The following is a 20,456-nucleotide window of genomic DNA, read 5'->3' as shown; positions in this document are numbered from 1 at the left end:
AGTAAAGGTCTGGATTTTCCTAAGTAGGCTCTGCCATCCACACTCACCCCTCCCATTCCCCACAGTCCTGAACTAACTTCCTCTGGATCCCATAAGACCAATCCAGGAAGCCGAGATGGTCCTGAGTAGCGAGACCCAGAGCAGCAGCAGTGTCTCTAATGATGCAATCAGGTGACATGCATGGGCTGAACCAGCCCCACCCACAACACTTCTCCACCAATCGTTGACAGGCAGTAAAGCCCTGCCCCTCCAGTTTTGCTTTCTATCAAAGCTGTCAAGGCTTTATCATGTTTCTGAATGACCCTGATTTTCATAAACTTAAAATTCAATTACAAATAAAATATAAAACATATGATAAAATTATTTTTAAAATTACTTCACTAAAATAAACTGAAACATCATGCTAATTAAAAAATTAAAACAATCACATTTACAAAAATATATTTACCTTAATTTACCCTTCTCCCCAGGAATGCTACAATCATCTTTCAACAGCTTTTGAATCCTGTACCAAACCAGACCCTCCGGGTGCAGGATCTGAGAGCAAATTTCTGGCTTAGATCCTGGACAATTCCAGCAAACTCCTGCTCTACTGTTGGACTCTGTTGAATCTATTGGTGAGGTGGGCCAGGAAGCTGGGTATTTCTTCATTCATGCAAGGTAAATGTTAGCAGTTCTATACAGAAATCTTGGCATTTCCCATCAAAGGGCAGTTACCTGGATAGGAAAGGTTTAGAGGGATATGGGCCAAATGCGGGCAAATGGAACAAGCTCAGGTAGGCACCTTGGTCAGCATGGACAAGTCGGACTGTGCGCTCAATGATTCTATGACTAGTTCTGAGTTAGGATGCTGCATGACTAGGAGCAATCTGAAATGGTTCTCATTCTTCCCAAGTGTATTGCTCTTCTAGAATGTAGAGTTTCTGGGTTTTGGAAAGGTGTGTAGCCACGTGGCTAGTGGTTAAATCTCTACACGACATGATGGTAAAAGAGGCCACCTTTGAGTGTGCACCTGCTTACTGTGAAATCAGACAGCTGAATGTATTAAGGGTCATTTGACTTCCATAGTCATAAGGGTGGCTAAATTATGGAGAGGTAAGAGGACAATGGACCCAACCCTTGGACAATGATCTCAGACTTATGAAGACATACCGCTGCCAAGAACTTGCTTGTAAATGCTGAGGTTTCTGCATAGAACATTTAGGCACTTTGCATGAATGTGGAAATCCTGAATTTTCTTGATATGGGGAACTGTGCAATCTAGACCACATGATGTGTCTGCAGCCCGAGTTAATGGAAATCAGTCAGAAAGCAGTTAGGGGTCTATGGGCCAAATGCAGGCAGATGGGACTAGTTTGCTGGGCACCACAGTCGGCATGGACAAGTTGGGCAGAAGGGCCTGTTGCCGTGCTGTGTGACTCTAAATGACTCTATGTACTCAGTCAGGGTAGAGGTAGGGACTCCACCTGTCCGTCTGTGAGAAAAATGGTCTGGCAGCTTGGCAGAAAAAAAAATCCATGTGTGGAAATAGCTGTGTCTTTTCAGGAAGATCAGGTAAAACATGTCAAAGAACGATCATCAAGCACATGGCAGTGACAAGCCAGGAACAGCCATCACAGAAGGAAGGGCCTGAACTCAGAGAAGACTACAACCTATCAGAGTGGGATCATCTCACACGCGCAGTATCCAAGTGCAAGCTGTAATTTAATGCAATGAGCTAGAACAATGAGTTAAAATGAAGTTATTTTAAGTGATTGCAGTACTACTAAAGACAGAGTTCTACCAGACTTTAGCGTGAGTATTTTCTTTGTCCACCACATCATCCGACTGGGAAGAAGGTCAGCGGATGGCCCAGTGCTGCCTCACAGATCCAGTAACCCGGGTTCATTCCTGGTCTCAGTTGCTCTCTGTGAGTTTACACATTCTCGCTATGATTTGCATGGGTTTCGTCTGGGTGCTCCAGTTTCCTCCCACGGTCATGTGGATTGAAGGGTTAATTGCCCCTCGTGCCTAAGTGAGTGGTGGGAGCTGGGGGGAGGGGAGGGGGGAGTTAATGGGAACGTGGGGAGAGAGAAAACAATCTGATCTTTTATGAATAACATGCAAAATTGCAACTCCGCAAAACAAAACAAAACGCTGGAGGAATTCAGTGGGTCGGGCAGCATCTATGGAGGAGATGGGCAGTCGACGTTTACTGTAACCAGATGCGTCCAGATGAAGAGTCTCGACCCGAAACACCGACTGTCCACTTCCCTCCACAGATGCTGCCCGACCGCCAAGTCCCTCCAGCAGTTTGGTTCTTTTTGCTCCAGATTCCAGCATCTGCGGTCCCTTGAGTCTCCAGCCAGAATGTGCAATCACCTCCCACACCTCCTGAACCCGGAGACAGCAGATGTCCGTCTTTATTTCTCTGCGTCTTCGCCCCTGGTTACTAATAGTTTGTAAATGCTAGGTTTCGCGAATGGCAATTGCTTATGCGGATGATATTTAAAACTCAACAGAACGCAAGGAATTAATGCAACTAAATACCGTGGTGTGATCATCGCCTTCCTCCCAGTAATACACGATTACAAATGAAGACAAGTTTCATTGATCGACATTGCGTGTGCTCGTTACAGAGTCAGCCAGTGGCCCGGGGGAGGTCTTACTTAGCTCACCGACCAGCAAATAGATCTGGTGACATGTTGTACCAGTTTTCATTGAACTTCGGATCGGTTTCTGCGCCTGAAGTACTTCTGTTTTGCTCGACCCGCTCCAATTTCAGGAGCGCGGCTTCACCAAGTGTTAAACGCCACAATGAGGAGGATGGTGCTGGCGGTGACGGCTGCTGGGGTCGGGACAGTAGCTCGCCAGTGAGGTCTGGGACAGCACTGCTTGGGTTCGGGGATCCAACAACACTCCAGAGCACCGAGACGGCCAAAGCATTCACAGCCACGGTCAGCGTCACAAGAATCAGCCCAGGTAAGCACTGGCTATTCTAAAGCAGTAGCCACCAGGTTGCGCTTCGGTCGCAGGTTGGGACTACATTAATTATTAATTCAGGACTTTGATACGGAGGTTTCGACTCAATTTCGTTGGTAATGCGGAGGACTTTATTTAAAGCAACGTTGCTCTTGAAATCTCTCCATTGATTTAAAACGATAATTTTAAAACGCGCAGATTGTATATTCGGAATGCTATACAAGTGGGACGTTTCACTTTGTGGAGAGGCCATATTTCAGTTTGAGGCTGCTGTAGAAAGTCACAAAAGTGAAGGGTCCCACACGAGGATGTGCTAACTCCGAGCAGAGGAAGGTGTTTCCTTCTGCTCCCTCTTTCCCACTGGAGAGGGCAGCGCGCCCGAGGGCAACCAGACTGTGAGTACACGGGGCGGGGTGGAGGGAAGGAACCGTCGGAGAAAGTAACGCTTCACGGTCGCCAAAGGAGCCTTGGCGGGCAAAATGATGGAGTGAATCAGGATGCATTGGAATATTACGGCGCTGAGGCAGGAAATGATGTGAATGAGTCTAAATTAATAAAGAGAACCTTGTAACGCGAATCGCATTGTATAAATGACGAGCGATTCGGCGGCGTGAACACCGGGAGCAGTTTTGACCTCGAATGAACTACGTGAAGGACCGCTGATTGCAGATCCAGCCCTGATTACAAAGGAGGACAGAATCCCCATTTGAACAGAAAACATTCCAAGGGGCTCTGAGGAAAGAGCGGGGAGGGTATTAGCTGTTGGCAATGTGAATGGGACTGAGCTACAAAGAGGCAGCACAGGCACTGACGGGCCCAACGGCCTCATCTACGCGCTGATGGTTCTTTGGTGGTGAGAAATTCGTGTCCGAGAACGAGAGGTGACTGCAGTGGTTGACAGGTGCTGACAGAGGGGAAAGGGGCAGTTTATAATGTGGAGATCCCTGTCCGCATTTGTCTTTCAGGCACAATGACCTATTTGTTTCGTTTCAACCCTTGTGCGGATATCGCCCGGTTACCACAGAGAATCGCAGAATGGTTACAGCATGCTTCTCGACCGACTCTGTATCAGGGCGCACCGCCCCGTCCTCTCACTTCATCCCGGCAAACTCTCTCCGTTCAGATACCTCCCCGGCCACCCCTTTGCACATTCCCCTCGGCCGAGCATTCCAGACACCAACCACTCCCTATGTAATAAAACTCCTCGCGTCACTTTTGGTTCTTTTGCCAATCTTCTTTATTCTTCTCGTTCTTGACTCTCTGTCAGAGTTTCTCTCTGTCTATTCTGCCTTTCTTTCGTGACTTAAGACACTTCTGTCAGATCCACTCTTCTGTTTCAAGAACACTCCCAGATCCTCCAGCCCCCTCGTCCCTGGAATCGTTTTGGTGAGTCTCTCCGCACCCTCCTCAAAGCCGTCACATCTTCCCTGGATGGATGTGGCTTAGTGTCCGTGAACGTTCATCATAACACCCTTGCTCTTGTACTGAGCCTTTATTCATTATGGCCGCTCAATGTGCATTTTAACCAAATTCTCGACCCAACTTGCCATTTTCAATGAAGTTGAAAAGGCATCAAGTTAGATAAGTCGCCGGGACTGGATGAGATGTACCCCAGGTTGCTGTGGGAGGTGAGGGAGGAGATTGTGGAACCTCTGACAATGATCTTTGTGTCATCCATGGAGATGGGAGAGGTTCCAGAAGATTGGAGGGTTGCAGATGTTGTTCCCTTATTCAAGAAGGGGAATAGGGATAGCCCAGGAAATTATAGACCGGTGAGTCTTACCTCAGTGGTTGGTAAGCTGATGGAGAAGATCCTGAGAGGCAGGATTTATGAACATTTGGAGAGGTATAACATGATTAGGAATAGTCAGCATGTCTTTGTCAAGGGCAGGTCCTGCCTTACGAGCCTGATTGAATTTTTTGAGGATGTGACTAAGCACATCGATGAAGGGCAAGCAGTAGATGTAGTGTATATGGATTTCAGCAAGGCATTTAATAAGGTACCCCATGCAAGGCTTATGCAGAAGGTGAGGAGACATGGGATCCAAGGGGACATTGCAGTGTGGATCCAGAACTGGCTGGCCAACAGAAGGCAAAGAGTGGTTGTTGAGGGGTCATATTCTGAGCGGAGGTCGGTGACCAGTAGTGTACCTCAGGGATCTGTACTGGGACCCTTACTATTTGTGATTTTTATAAACGACCTGGATGAGGAAGTAGAGGGGTGGGTTAGTAAGTTTGCGGATGACACAAAGGTTGGGGGTGTTGTGGATCGTTTGGAGGGCTGTCAGAGGTTACAGAGGGATATAGATAGGATGCAGAGTTGGGCTGAGAAGTGGCAGATGCAGTTCAACCCAGATAAGTGTGAAGTGGTTCATTTTGGTAGGTCAAATATGTTTGCAGAATATAGTCTTAATGGTAGGACTCTTGGCAGTGTGGAGGATCAGAGGGATCTTGGGGTCCAAGTCCATAGGACGCTTAAAGTGGCTGTGCAGGTTGACTCTGTGGTTAAGAAGGCATATGGTGTATTGTCCTTCATCAATCGGGGAATTGAGTTTACGAGCCGTGCGGTATTGTTGCAGCTATATAGGTTCCTGGTCAGACCCCACTTGGAGTATTGTGCTCAGTTCTGGTCGCCTCACTACAGGAAAGATGTGGAAGCCATAGAGAGGGTGCAGAGGAGATTTACAAGGATGCTGCCTGGAATGCGGAGCATGCTTTATGAAAGTAGGTTGAGGGAACTCGGCCTTTTCTCCTTGGAGAGACGGAGGATGAGGGGGGACCTGATTGAGGTGTATAAGATGATGAGGGGTATTGATAGGGTAGATAGTCAGAGGCTTTTCCCCAGGGCTGAATTGGTGGCCACAAGAGGACATAGGTTTAAGGTGTTGGGGAGTAGATATAGAGGAGATGTCAGGGGTAAGTTTTTTACTCAGAGAGTGGTGAGTGTGTGGAATGGGCTGCCGGAAACGGTGGTGGAGTCTAATACTATAGGGTCTTTCAAGAGACTGTTAGATAGGTATATGGAGCTGAGTAAAATAGAGGGCTATGGGTAAGCCTAGTCATTTCTAGGGTAGGGACATGTTCGGCACAGCTTTGTGGGCTGAAGGGCCTGAATTATGCTGTAATTGTTCTATGTTCTATGTTCTAACTGTGCACATTCAACCGTAGATCTCGCTGTTGTACCCCTTTTTAGAATTGTCCCCTCTAGCTTATACCGCCTCTTCTCATTCTTCCTATATGGCTTGCGTTTCTCAATACTAAATTGCATTTGCCACCCCTCCGCCCCGTGCCACCAGCCTGTCTGTGCCTCCTCACAGTCCACTGCTATTCATTTCTGACTACATTACCACAAATTAAACCACACGTGGACAGGTACATGGATAGAAAAGGCTGAGAGGGATATGGGCTAAACGCGGCCAAATGGGACTAGCTCAGGTAGGCAACTTGGTCCGCATGGACGAGATGGGCCGAAGGGCCTGTTTCCATGCTGTATAGCTCTATGACTCTACATCTCCAATTTCGTGTCATCCACAAATTAGGAAATGGTGCTCTGCGCTCCCAAGTACAAATCATTGATACATGTTAAGTGTTGGACCGTGCTCTGGAGAACTCCTCCGTACACTTCCCTCCCGATGGGAAAACAACACCTTTCGCTCTTATTTTCTGTTTTCACCGTCAATTCTGACTTGGATTTGAGTTCACACTCAATCTGCTGTTTCCCGAAGTTTGTAATATGGGGAAAGGTTGGTCATTTCCCACCAGGGTTGAAGCCAGATCTCGGTCTCCGTTCTAACTTCATTGTGTGCTGGTGTCTGGAGTGCCCAGCGCAGTTCTGACATCGAACCTAAGGAGAGTGTGGTATCCAGTGAATGGGGCCTCTTCACCTAGTTTCTGACCGTTACACGGAACTGTGCACTCTGTCGACAGCACTCTTTCCGCACACTGGATACATTTCACATATCGGTCCCTTTAATACGTGAAACACAATAATACAGAGCCCCGATGCGTGTTGAAATCTGAGACAAAAAAAAGGAAGCGATCAAGCTCATCCTTGGAGAGAACGGACAAGATAACGTCACAGCCCTTCTTCACACTGCAGTTTGAAGTTCCTGAAACCTTATCCAGTCCGCTGTCCGCACAGATGCTGCCGGACTCGCTCAGGCGCCCCACAACTTGTTCTTTTACTCGTTTCTAAGTAGGCGCAGCCACAACTTGCCTGGCTGCCACCGACCATTCCGTTTGTTTTAAAGAGGTAATATTGGGGGTCGTGCGCTCTCCCTCCCCCCCCCCCCCTCAGCCTTCATATCAATGGCAGTGTTGTATTTAAAGCAGGGGGTTCTGCGTTGAGATCTGTGAGGGCTGGCGGGGGTTGTTAGGGAAGGGAGGAGAGCCTTAGACTGATACTGTGGGGCTCACCCCGAAACTCGGCAGCACAGGATAGTTTATAGGGGAACGCTATTTAAAGTCTGCTCATCCAAGGACAGTAAGATCTGAAAACCACATAGTTTCCTCACAGCTTCAGAAATTCAACCTGTCTTCTCACGCCTCAAGCTTGCTTTCAATGATTACCGCGCTACATGTAGGTACTGGAATAGTTGCTGCTTCAGCAAGCACATGTGAACTGGGCTTTTCCCGCCTTAATTGGTGTTCTAGTTCCTGCCCCACAGCAAGACAATTCCATTTCCACGTTTTCCTGTTTATTTTTCCCCTCCTAGACTACTCATTCTTGTCTGGCTTTGCACTTCCTTTCAATTCCCCCTCCTCTGCCCTCTGCCTTCCCAATTCCCTGCTCTGGCTCTTGAGCGCAGTTGCCCTTCCTCCATTCCTGCCTTCCTCCCAGCCTTGATTCCCTCTTAGATAAGCTTACACCTTCCTTCTGAGCCTCTCCTGCCACCTTCCAGTCTGAAAGGCCCATTGAGGTGGCCATCACTACCTCCTTGTGAACAGAAATCTCAATGATCCTTTGAATGCTCACAGGGTGCCCATCTTGCTGATCTTATTCCTATCCTACTGACACCATCCAGTATTGGTTATGTGGACCAAGGCAGTAAATCAGCTAATGCCCTCTGCATCATCCTCCAGAATGTGCATTTGCTCGCCATGCATGAGTTTTTGTGGGTGATTACAACAATATCATGGCTTTCCCAAAACTCATTTGAGGGGTGTTGAAAACCTTTGTCAGAATGAAGCCTCTCTGGTTGGCTATACCTTTTACCACTTCACTGCCCTGTCAGGAGAGGTGTGACCATTGTCACCTAATCACGCAATGGGCTGTTCTCCTTTTCTGGCCAAGTTATCTTCACTGCTTTGTCTCTTTAGCCTCTCCATTGAGTGACTTCTCGCCCTTGGTCATTTCAGTCTCCACCTCATTCACCAAACGCTCTCTCAATCAGCTGTGCATAAACTGGCTGTGCAAACTCTGACATTACAGCAGTAACTACATTTTGTTCTAAATATATGGAAGTGTGTTGGGATCTCCTGTTGAAAATGATACCATATAAATGCAAGACCTTTCTCCTTTTTCTTTCTTCTGAGATCATTGCCCCCAACTCACATTAACAGCCTTCTCCTTGACCTTGCCATTTTACAGGATCTCACTGCTCTCACTGCTCAATCACAGATATGGATATCATTGGTCACTTCTTTGCAGTGGAGTCCAGCCACATCCTTCTTTCTGCCATGTTTGCCCAGATAAAACTTCACCCCGTTTGGAACTGCACATTCAAAACTCCTATAGTATGATCTGTGGCCTTCCATTCTATATGCCAATTTTCCAATCTAATCTGTTCAAACCTAACCCTCTCATGTGTATCTTCAGTGCCTTAGTCCCAATTGAAACCAATACTCCCTCTCATCCTGGCCATTTCTTCTTTCTACTTCTCTCACCTGTGCTCTATTGAGTCAAAAGGATGCAAAACTGAATGACTCTGGCAATTAACTGACAGAGCTATTTGTTGCTAGATCAGTCTGCACTACACAAGCCCTGTTTTTGTCTCCCAGAAGTATTCGTTATTCCAGGAAAAGTCTAAAATGCAAGAATAACCTTTCTCTGAAAACAATCTTCTTAATATCCTCTTCTCTGACTCCTCCATTCCCACCTCCAGCAAGTGCTATGAACTCATGGAGTTTTATCACTAAATTGAGATCAGCCAATCAGCTGTCTCTGCTGTTTCCCTCTTTTACCTGCTAGACTGGAGGACCAAACTTTCAAATTCTCCATATGGCCTACTCCAGAATTTGCGTCTCTCCTTGATTTCTCTCCTTTCTCCTTTCATGCTCTCTCCAAACTTCTCTTCCCTGATGGATCAGACCAATTCCTTGCCTCATACTTCAGCCTCCATCCTTCTTTACTTCCTCTCCTCTTTCTCTCATTGATCTCATCTTGTCATTGAGGTTCACCTCCTGCTCCCCTGACTCTTCCTCCCATAAGAAGCCAAATGCCCAGCTTCTCTTTCTGGCTCCATGTAAGGTGATGTTATCAATAGTATCTTCACCTCCAACACTCTCAATCCTTCAAATCTGTAGTCCCATTCTCCTCAAGAAACCCATCCTTGACCTAGTCTCTTCTTGCAAACAACCATCCTATTTCCAACCTGTCTTCCCTCTCCAAAGTTCCTGAAAGTGCTTTTGTTTCCTTAATCATGGTCATGTTTCCAAGAGTCCTTCCAATCAGGTTTCCACCACTATCATGGTAACAAAATGACTCTCACCAATGCCACAAATTACATCCCATGCAAATCATATGATAAAGGCAATCCATCTTTGTCATCCCTCTAGGGCTGACTGCAGACCCTTGATATGACTGACCACACAGCCCTCCAACTCCTCTTTAATGTCTGGGACTTTACCCAGCTGATTGCATTCTTAGCTATTCAGTCATAGTCAGAGAAAGGCTCAAGGGCAGCTTCTATCATGTTGTTACAAGACTATTGAATGGTCCCCTAGTGTGATAAGATGGACTCTTGGCCTCACAATCCACCTTGTTATGACTTTTCACCTTATTGTCTACCTGCACTGCACTTCCTCTGTAACTGTAACACGTTATTCTGCACTCTGTCATTGTTTTACATTGTACTACCTCAATGCACTGTTGTAATGAATTGATCTGTATGAACAGTATGCAAGACAAGTTTTTCACTGTATCTCAGTACATGTGACAATAGTAAACCAATTTACCAATTCACTTTCATCTCCCACAGTATTAGTTACCCCCATGGATCTACCCTTGCCATTCTCATATTTCACATCCCTTGTCAGTATCTAAAACAGAATCAATTTCCACATGAAATCTATTGACTTTTATCTCTCCCTCAACACCACCTCCCTCATCCCTGCCAAGGGTTGACAGAGGTGGCCTCAACGTTGAATGTTTGACTTCCAATAATGAATGAGCTGAAATTTCTTCCATCTAATTACTGGGAAATTCAAAGCTAATGTTGTCCCTTTCACAAACTCTGTTCCCTGGCCATCAGCTCCATACCTCTTCCTTGCAACTGCTTGAGACTGATCCCGACTGCTTGCTGTTGTTGTTTAACTCTAACAGGAGCTTAAGAACTCCACCACTGAGAGTCTGTTGGTGGCGCTCGATGGACTAAGTCATAACTTGGCTTTGGTCCAGGCACTTTTCAACCTACTATTTACCACTCTTTAGTAAGTCTTTTACAATACTAGCACAAGTCTAATCTTGATCTTTAACTGTTAAAATGACCACCAGATCGAAAGCCTCTGGTAATGGTAAAGGTATTGGAGACCAACCTACTTTGGAAGCTATTTCTAATCTAGATGGAAAGTTCAATCGGAGCTTTGCCGAATTGAAATCCATTTTAAAAGACTTTGAAGACAAACAAAATACTCTTATCCAGGAAAATAACAAACAAATGCAACTAATTGCTGAACTCGACCAAGCTGGTAAAGAGAGAGATGCCAAACTCCACTCACTTGAAAAAGCCTTAATTACGACCAAGCAAAACCTGGAAAAGCAACGACAGGATCATCGACCTGGAAGGACGCAGCAGGAGGAAAAATTTAAGAATCATCAATTTTCCAGAGAACACCAAGACTGGTAACCCTACAGAATTTTTTTCTAATCTTTTGGTCGATGTGTTTGGTTCTGAAATGTTCCCTGTTCAGCCCATTCTGGATAGGGCTCACAGAGCATTAAGATCTAAACCTGCTCCGGATCAAAAACCTCGGCCAGTAATACTGAGATTCCATTACGTCAGCGTCAAGGAGCTCCTGATTCATACCGCTCGTAGACGTGGAATGATTCAATTTAAACAATGGAAGTTTTGAATAGTTGAAGATTACACCCCAGAAGTTATGAAAGAAAGGCTGACCTACAAACCAATTATGGATCGTCTCTATCAAAGCAATTATCATCCTGCATTATTATTCCCAGCAAGGTTGAGACTTTCATTACGTGATAAATCTGGCAAATGGTTTAAATCCGTCCAGGAGGCCGAGGAATTTCTTTTTAATTATCTTTTAATTTTAGAAGCTAAGAAATGCAGAAGAGACACAGTGTTTTTCCTTTGATTTACTACCTACTTGCTTTATTATCCAATTAATTTTTAGATTTAAACCTTTTTTTCTTCTTTTAATATTTTTAATGTTTTGTTTTAATAATAATTAAGAATTTAACAAAATGACCGATCATTTGCTTTCTTTTCAAAATAATTATTAAACTGTATTTTTTAATTGTCGGCTGTTAACACCCTTTGGCTCTGTTTGAATCTCACAACTATGTTGTTAGTTCGATATCTCTGTTTGGATTATGTTGTTCATCTTTAGACAAAACATGGGTGGTTTATATACCTTTCAATTTGGACTACTGCCACCAATAGAACTGGGGTTAGTTCAATTAGAGGGTAGCTTTCTGGCTGCCTATTGGCCAGTTTTCGGGCTGTTGGGGGAGGGGGTGGAGTTGATTTTAGTTTTTTTTTCTGGGCTAAACTACAAATTTTTCTAAATTGTCATCACATTCATTTCCTCTTTGAATATTTTTTTTACTTCTTCCTGTTGGTAGACTCAGATATATTGATTAACCCTTTACATACCATATGTTTTTTAATCTGTTAAAATGGATAAGACTATTAATTTTATTTCATGGAATGTTAACGGTTTAAATAATCCGCGTAAGCGCAAGAAGATTTTTAAAGTTTTTCATAGATTAAATGCTCAGATTATTTTCATTCAGGAGACTCACATCAGGAAGAAGGATAATCGACGTTTTTTTTAGATCTTGGAGGGGTCAACAGTTCCATTCAAATTCACAAGCAAAGGTGAAAGGAGTCTCTATTTTTATAGACTCCTCAATTTCGTTTGTCCATCATGAGACAATATCAGACCCAAATGGTAGATTTTTATTAATTACTGGTCTGCTTCATAATAAAAAAGCTGTAATGGTTAATGTTTATGCACCCAATGTAGATCACCCTGAATTTTTTAAACATCTGTTTGCATTTTTTCCTAATTTAAATTAATACACTGTGATTATGGGTGGAGATTTTAACTGTTGTCTAAACCCTTCGATGGATAGATCTGTGTCAAATCCTGTACTTCCAAACAAATCCACTGTCTTTATTAATTCCTTTTTAGTTGAATCCAGAATTTTAGATGTTTGGAGATTTCTACACCCATATGATAAAGAATTTTCATTCTTTTCTCATGTCTACCATAATTACTCGAGGATTGATTATTTTTTTATTGATGGTAGATTAGCTCCACTTACTATGGACTGTAAATACGACACAATTGCCATCTCTGATCATGCACCATTGACTTTATCAATTAAATTATCAGATGTATCCTTTGATGTCAGACAATGGCGATTTAACCCTTCTCTATTACAAGACTCAGATTTCGTCCAATTTATTAAAGAACAGATTTCATTTTTCTTTTTAACTGATTTTACTGAAGAAATCTCCAGTGGGATAATATGGGATACTTTTAAAGCATATATCCGTGGTCAAATTATTTCATATTCTGCTGGATTGAAAAAACGAACTAATAATGAAATACATATATTAGCTGACAAGATTAAAGAAATCGATAAAAAATATCCTGATACTCCAAATCTGGAGTTTTTTAAAAAGAGAACAGAACTCCAATTACAACATAGTTTATTATTAACATCTTCAATTGAAAACCTACTACTTAAAAACAAAAGTCAATTTTATATACATGGTGACAAATCCGGTAAATTATTGGCCAACTAATTGAAAGCTACTTTATCTAAACGTCAGATTAATAAAATTGGTAAACCAGATGGTACCTACAAGATAGATCATGTTCAAATCAACAAATCCTTTCAAGAATTTTATTCTTTTTTATACCAATCAGAATCCCCTGAGGATTCTACATTAATGTATGAATTTTTAAGAGATCTGAAGATTCCCCAACTATCTTTAAATGAATGTTCTACATTAGATGCTCCCATTTCGGAGGAAGAAATAAAGAAAGTAATATTTTCAATGAACTCGGGTAAAGCACCCGGCCCTGACGGATATACAGCTGAATTTTTAAAATCCTTTTCTGATATTCTTGTTCCCTGGTTAGCCAAAATTTTTAAAGATGCCCTATCAGTGGGTAAACTACCACAATCTTTCTATGAAGCAACTATTTCTTTAATTCTTAAAAAGATAAAGATCTCACTGATTGTGCATCTTATAGACCTATTTCTTTATTAAATGTAGATTCAAAAATATTTTCCAAAATATTGGCCTTTAGACTGGAAAAGGTTCTCCCACAAATTATCTCTGAAGACCAGATAGGATTTATTCAGAATCGTTATTTACATTTTAATATCAGGAGATTAATGAATATTATATATACTTGTGGCGACTCACCGTCTAGTCGGGCGAACCGGCTCGGCAGTCGGGTCGCGCGGCGTCGGAGCGACGAGGCCCAAGATGGCGGCGGGCCTCGTCTTTCCGAGCGACGGGGAGAACCCGCGCGCGGGAAAGTCCTGATGACGTAGGACTTACGTCATTGCCGGTTTTTTTGGGCGGGAGTTTTTCTCCCTTAAAGGGCCCGCACAAGGCGGGAAAATAAACCAGTTCTGTTTGGCAATCCTCCGAGTAGAGTCTTGTTTTATTCCGCGGTAGCAACCGCTACATACTCCTTCATCCCAAATTCCAGAATGTGTTGTTTCACTAGATGCTGAAAAGGTGTTTGACAGAGTCGAATGGGAATATCTATTCACTACACTTCAAAAATTTAATTTTAGCCCTAAATTTATATCTGCGATTAAAATGATTTATTATACACCTATGGCTTCAATACTTACTAATAATCAAAGATCTCCTTTGTTTAGGCTTTTTCAAGGTACTAGACAAGGTTGTCTGTTAAGCCCTTTATTATTTGATATTGCTTTAGAACCCTTGGCTATTGCACTCCGGGACTCTTCAAATATATGTGGCATTACTCACAGACAGAAGATTCATAAGATATCTCTCTACGCAGATGACCTGTTACTTTATATTTCTAATCCGGACGAATCTATCCCCGCAGTACTATCACTACTAGATCAATTTAGTGTTTTTTCTGGCTATAGATTAAATCTTAATAAGAGCGACCTTTTTACATTGAATATTGCAAACCCTAATTTATAGGCAATTACTTTTTAGATTGGTAACTGATTATTTTACAGATTTAGGTGTTAAAATTACCAAGAACATAAGGACTTATTTAAAGCTAATCTATTGCCTTTAATTGACCATGTTAAACAATTATTTACTAAGTGGTCTCCGCTGTCTTTATCATTGGTAGGCTGAATTAATGCGATTAAGATGAATATTTTACCAACATTTTTATATATATTTCAAGCGATTCCAACTTTTGTCCCAAAATCTTTTTTTGACACTATTGATTCTAAAATTCTTTCATATATTTGGCAGAATAAAAACCCAAGGTTAAGTAAGAAATATTTACAAAAACTAAAAAAGGATGGTGGTATGGCCCTGCCTAACTTTAGATTATATTATTGGGCAATTACTATCAGATATTTAATTTTTTGTATACAAGATTTAGATGTAATTCAATGCCCCAAATGGGTACACCTTGAGCACCAATCAGTACTTGAATTTTCATTAGTTTCTATTTTAGGTGCTTCACTCCCTTTTACACTTACCAAATTAAGTAAACATATGACTAACCCAATTGTTAAACATACAATACGAATATGGTTTCAATTTTGTAAATTTTTTGGATTGAAGAAATTTAACTTGTCAAGTCCCATTCAATCTAATTTTTTCTTTCATCCATCCAGAGTTGACTCAGCTTTCTCCATATGGAAAAGGAAGGGAATAGTAAGTTTTCGGGATCTATTCATTGATAACTGTTTTTCATCATTTGAACAATTGTCTAACAAATACAATTTGCCTAGATCACACTTTTTTCAATATTTGCAGATTAGAAATTTTTTAAAAGCTACTATACCCTCTTTTCCGACACCTTACAAAACTGAAACTATGGAAAAAATTTTAGGTCTTAATCCTTATCGGAAGGGCTTGATAGCAATAATCTATGATTTAAAAATACGTCCAGGATCACTAGACAAAATTAAGAATGAATAGGAAAGCAAAATTCCAGACATCTATACCTACAGAGACTTGGAAGAAAATTCTTCATTTAGTTAATACATCTTCAATGTGTGCCAGACACTCGTTGATACAGTTTAAGGTAATTCACAGGACCCATATATCCAAAGATAAGCTAGCTTGTTTTTATAACCATATAAATCCTATATGTGATAGATGTAAATCGAACGTGGTTTCTTTGACACATATGTTTTGGTCTTGTCCTCTTTTGGAAAAATATTGGAAAGACATTTTTAACATTATTTCAATTATGTATTGGAGATTGATTCACGACCTCACCCTATCACTGAAATTTTTGTATTACCAAGGATAGAGTCTGGCCATTTACCTACTTCTGCTAACCGTATGATTACTTTTGTTACATTAATGGCCAAACGATCCATTTTGCTTAAATGGAAGGATCCAATACCCCCTACTACTTTTCAATGGTTCTCTCAAACTATATCATGTTTAAACTTGGAAAAAATTAGGAGCGGTACTGTCGATCCTTTGCTTAAATTTGAAGAAACTTGGAGTCCATTTATTCAATATTTTCACGTGGTAGATCCCCTTTCAATAACTTTCCAACTTCGAGGAATGGAGTTGACGACATAATATTGCTCTGTTTCTACTGAGAAATTTTAGTCCAGTCTTTTTCTTTTTTTTTGTTTGTTTTTTTTTAAATTTTTCTGTTTAGTTTAGTTTATATTGTTTATAATTTTTTCTTATTGATTTGGGTTTTTTTCTCTTTTCTTAATTTATATAATAAATCTTTTTCTTTCCTTTCTTTTATATTATATTCATTTACTAAGAGATCGTTGGATCTACAGATTTTTTTATATCTTATTGTTCTTTATGATTATCTATGCCATGATTGTTATCCAGATCTCTGTGTATTACATGTACAAACATTGATGCTATATATTAATCTGTAATAATTTGAAAACTAATAAAAAGATTGAAAAAGAAAGAAAGAACTCCACCACTGGCTCAGCTCATCTGATGCTGAAATCCTAATCCACAATTCCACAATTCTGCTACTTCTAGATTTAAGAATCCCAACGGATTCCCAGCTGGAAGGTTTTGTTCTAAAATCCACAGATTTCAGATCACCCAAAACCTTGCTGCCATGTCCTTACCCACACTATGTCCCGTTCACACCTTACCCCAATTTTTGCAGGTTTACTTTCGATCTTGATCATGCATGTTCCATTTTTATCTTGTCATCCTTGTTTTCAAATGCCTCTGTGGCCTCGGCTATCCCTATTCCTGCAATCTCCTCTCGCTCTACAAGATACTTGTGCTGCTCCACTTCTAACCTTGACAGTACCAATATTTCCATTGTTCCTCCATGGATGGCTCTGCATTCATAAGCTCTACAACTACTTTTGAAGTAATTTATTCTCAATTTAGACTGAAAGCTAGGCTCTAAACATTAAAATATATAAAACATAATTGAAGGCACAGTTAAAACCAAATATAATTTATTTTTATTTTACAAAACATTAACAAAATTTACAAAGGTTTAAATTTCCATGCCTCCTTCCCCCAGTCAATGTGCACCTTTTACTGGAGGAAGTCCAGAGGAAGTGCTAATAATTGTGGGGATAGATAGATGATTAAGGGATTGTAGTTCCATACGTAGTCGTTTCTGAACACAGAAGTTGGGGCTTTTATCTTTTCTGACATATGTTCTTGCCATGTTGAAATCTGCTTATGACTTCAGTATCTTGGTAACGTCTAGAGGTTGTTGTGTATAATCCAAATAGTTTCCATTTACGCAGCAGCTTCTATTATTGATAGTACTATTCCATCGAAGAATGCTAGTGTTACTTTCCCCTCTGCCCTTGCAATTAACTCTGTTTGTTCTCTATGACTAAGGTGGAATTTAACACCGGACCCCAGGAGGATATGTCTGCAAGTCATTGGATATCCATGCTGTGATCACTATTTAAGGTAGGAAAATCATTTCACTTTTTACTGCCACAAATCTGTAGTGCTTTTACTGCTTGGATCATAAAAATATAAAATCAGGAGTAGGAGGAGGTCGGTCACCCCCTCTGCCATTTAACAAGATCATGGCTGATTCAATCTTAGCCTCAGCAGCACCTTCCTGCTCTCTCCCTATAGCCCTTGGCTCCCTTGTAGTTTAAGTGTCTGTCAATCTCTGCCTTCAATGACTCCATCTCCATGACTCCCTGGGGTAGAGAATTCCAAAGATTCACAACTGTGTGAAAGAAGAAATCCCCCCCTCCTTTCTGACTGCGTTCAGCAACTACTAAGCTGGCGTCTATATTCATATTTACCAGGTAACCTAACAACAACCCTTTCTTCATTGAATCCCTCTAATTTAAACAAAAACAGAAAATGCTGGAAATACTCAGTAGATCAGGCTGCATCTGTGGGAAGAGAAACAGAGCTGATGTTTCAGGTTGGAGACCCTTCCACAGAACTGGGAAGGAGACAAAAGAAATTTGTTAAGCTGCAGGGGCGAGGACCTGACGGGGAAAACTCAGGTGACCATGGAGGTAAGGTGTAAACAAGATTGCCTGGCCGATGAGTGAATCATAGAACAGTACAGCACAATACAGGCCCTTCGGCCCACAATGTTGTGCCGACCTTCAAACCACACGTAAGACTATCTAACCCCTTCCTCCCACATATCCCTCTATTTTAAAATCCTCCATATGCTTATCTAGTAATCTCTTGAATTTGACCAATGTACCTGCCTCCACCACTGCCCCAGGCAGCGCATTCCATGCCCCAACCACTCTCTGAGTAAAAAACCTTCCTCTGGTATCTCCCTTGAACTTCCCACCCATTACTTTAAAGCCATGCCCTCTTGTATTGAGCATTGGTGCCCTGAGAAAGAGGCGCTGGCTGTCCATTCTATCTATTCCTTTTAATATTTTGTACACCTCTATCATGTCTCCCCTCATCCTCCTTCTCTCCAAAGAGTAAAGTCCTCGCTCCCTTAGTCTCTTCTCATAATGCATAGTCTCTAAACCAGGCAGCATCCTGGTAAATCCCCTCTGCACCCCTTCCAACGCCTCCACATCCTTCCTATAATGAGGGCAGTTAGAGGGTGAGAACATGGACAAAAGAACATGGAAAATGAATGTGGGAGTTGTAAAATGCAGAGCAGGAGGACAAGCCTGGGAGGTCAGGCTGGGCCCGTCCTTCACTCCCAAAAGTAAAAACCAACAAGTGGAGCCAATACCACACGTGGACGACAGATATAGACCGATAAATCAAATTACCTGAAATTGTAGAATTCACTATTGTGTTTAGAGGGCTGCAAAATGCATTCCGCCTCATTGTAATACTTAATTTAAATTGGACTTGGGCATTTGAATGCCTATCTCTTCTAAGCCATAAAACCCCTCACTAATTTCAAAATACTGAAGCAATTCAAATACAATACTGCATCTAAGAACATAGAAAAAAATGTCTCAAACAAGAGAAAAGAAGTGCAGTGATTTATATCCATAACAATTTTACACTGTGGTTGTTACAACAGCGGCGGGACAGCTGTCGTGTTTTTTACTCTGTTGTGATTTTTTGGATCTTAAAACACTGGCCACACTCCGTGGGTTTCAGCCAGAGCTGAATAAGTTACCATACTGATAAGTTATTTTAACAAACAACATTTGCTTTCCAGTTTTGTGAAAGGTCATCTACCTGAGGGGATAATTCTGTCCACCCCCCCAGCAGATGCTGCCAAACCTGTTGTGTATTTTCAGCATTTTCCCCCTTTAGCCTGCAGATTTCCAGATGTTTGGGCTGAGATTCCGGTCCACAGTTGACACGAATACCCTGACCAAATGACAAGTCATCTCCAGCCAGTTTGAAAGGGAGCAGGGCCACCACATCATGTGGTTCTGGGAGGGGCAGCCCACCCTGATATTTTTGGGTTTAAACCAGTTGATTGGAGGACTAAAAAAAAGGAGGAAATCTTTGTCTGGAGTACCATACTGGGAGCTGGGGAGGTGGAAAACCACAAGATGTAGGAGCAGAATGAGGCCATTCGGTCCATCGATTAAAAAACTGCAAACGCTATAATCCTGAAACAAAAACAGGAAACACTGAAAACACTCGTCAATCTGAACCGTTCTTGTTTGTCCTTCCAAAGACGCTGCCTGACCTGCTGAGTGTTTCCAGCCTTTTCTGTATTTCTTGCAGGATTATAACATTCGCAGTTTATGTTTAACTGGGAGAAGGAACTCATTCTTTGACCTGCCAATGCAAAACCTGCCAGTGCAGATCACTGGAGCGGAAAGGAAAGGGCGCCTGGGTTTGATTTACAGCCTCCAGGTACACCAGCTCCCTCCTTTCTCACTGGGGCACCTTGCGACTCGCTGGAAAAAACAATAACAAGCGGCCACCTGAGCGCACGCAGTCTCAGCGGGAGCTTTGCGCTGTCACTCACCGGCTCTGTGACGGTGCTCACTGTGGTGGCAGCGGGTTCTCTTTCCTTCAGAGAGGGCAGAGAGTGATGGGGCGCAGGCGGGCGAGCAGACGGGATGCACAGTCTCCCACCTCGCTGCTGCGGTTCAGCTGCATCGCGTCCAGGAAACTGACCCTTGGGCTGTGCTGTTTCCAACAGCTGGGTAAAGAACGGCTGCAAACCATGTTGAAGCAAGTGAAGCCATGGAAGTCGATGTGCAAGGGGCTCGTACTGGGGACGCTGCTCACTACCTGCATGATCCTACTGTATTCTTTTGCGGCGCCGCCTCACCAATTCAGCCTCCAGGAGTAAGTCTCTCTCTTCACATTTTCCTGAACTTGACTGTTGGGTTTTAGAAGTGTTGTGATGTGTAAAGTACAGCATTTTCAGGATATGTTCCTTTTGGAATGGGGATTCCAAAATAAACGTGGCGGGTTGTACATCGCAACCTGTGTTTATCCTGTGCGCTA

At 42.4% G+C, this 20,456-nt stretch overlaps 1 protein-coding gene across 4 annotated transcripts in view; it reads left to right on the top strand.

Moving 5' to 3' along the window:
• The first annotated feature begins 2,541 nt into the window (after positions 1–2,541).
• gal3st1a (galactose-3-O-sulfotransferase 1a) overlaps positions 2,542–20,456 on the top strand; it is a 30,838-nt gene continuing 12,923 nt past the window's right edge. The window contains exons 1-4 of one of the 4 annotated variants that reach the window (XM_052032241.1): positions 2,542–2,961; positions 15,230–15,269; positions 17,421–17,495; positions 20,146–20,294. In XM_052032241.1, coding sequence (XP_051888201.1) covers positions 20,170–20,294 — 125 coding nt within the window. In that variant the 5' untranslated portion in view covers positions 2,542–2,961; positions 15,230–15,269; positions 17,421–17,495; positions 20,146–20,169. Of the gene's footprint in view, positions 2,962–3,108; positions 3,357–15,229; positions 15,270–17,420; positions 17,496–20,065; positions 20,295–20,456 lie in introns of those variants that run through there. The other 3 variants (XM_052032240.1, XM_052032242.1, XM_052032243.1) reach the window with 3 other exon arrangements.

This window comes from Pristis pectinata, chromosome 17 (assembly GCF_009764475.1).
Source record: "Pristis pectinata isolate sPriPec2 chromosome 17, sPriPec2.1.pri, whole genome shotgun sequence".
Taxonomy (NCBI): domain Eukaryota; kingdom Metazoa; phylum Chordata; class Chondrichthyes; order Rhinopristiformes; family Pristidae; genus Pristis; species Pristis pectinata.
The sequence above is the reverse complement of the archived record's forward strand: the minus strand, read 5'-3'. Positions and strand labels throughout refer to the sequence as shown.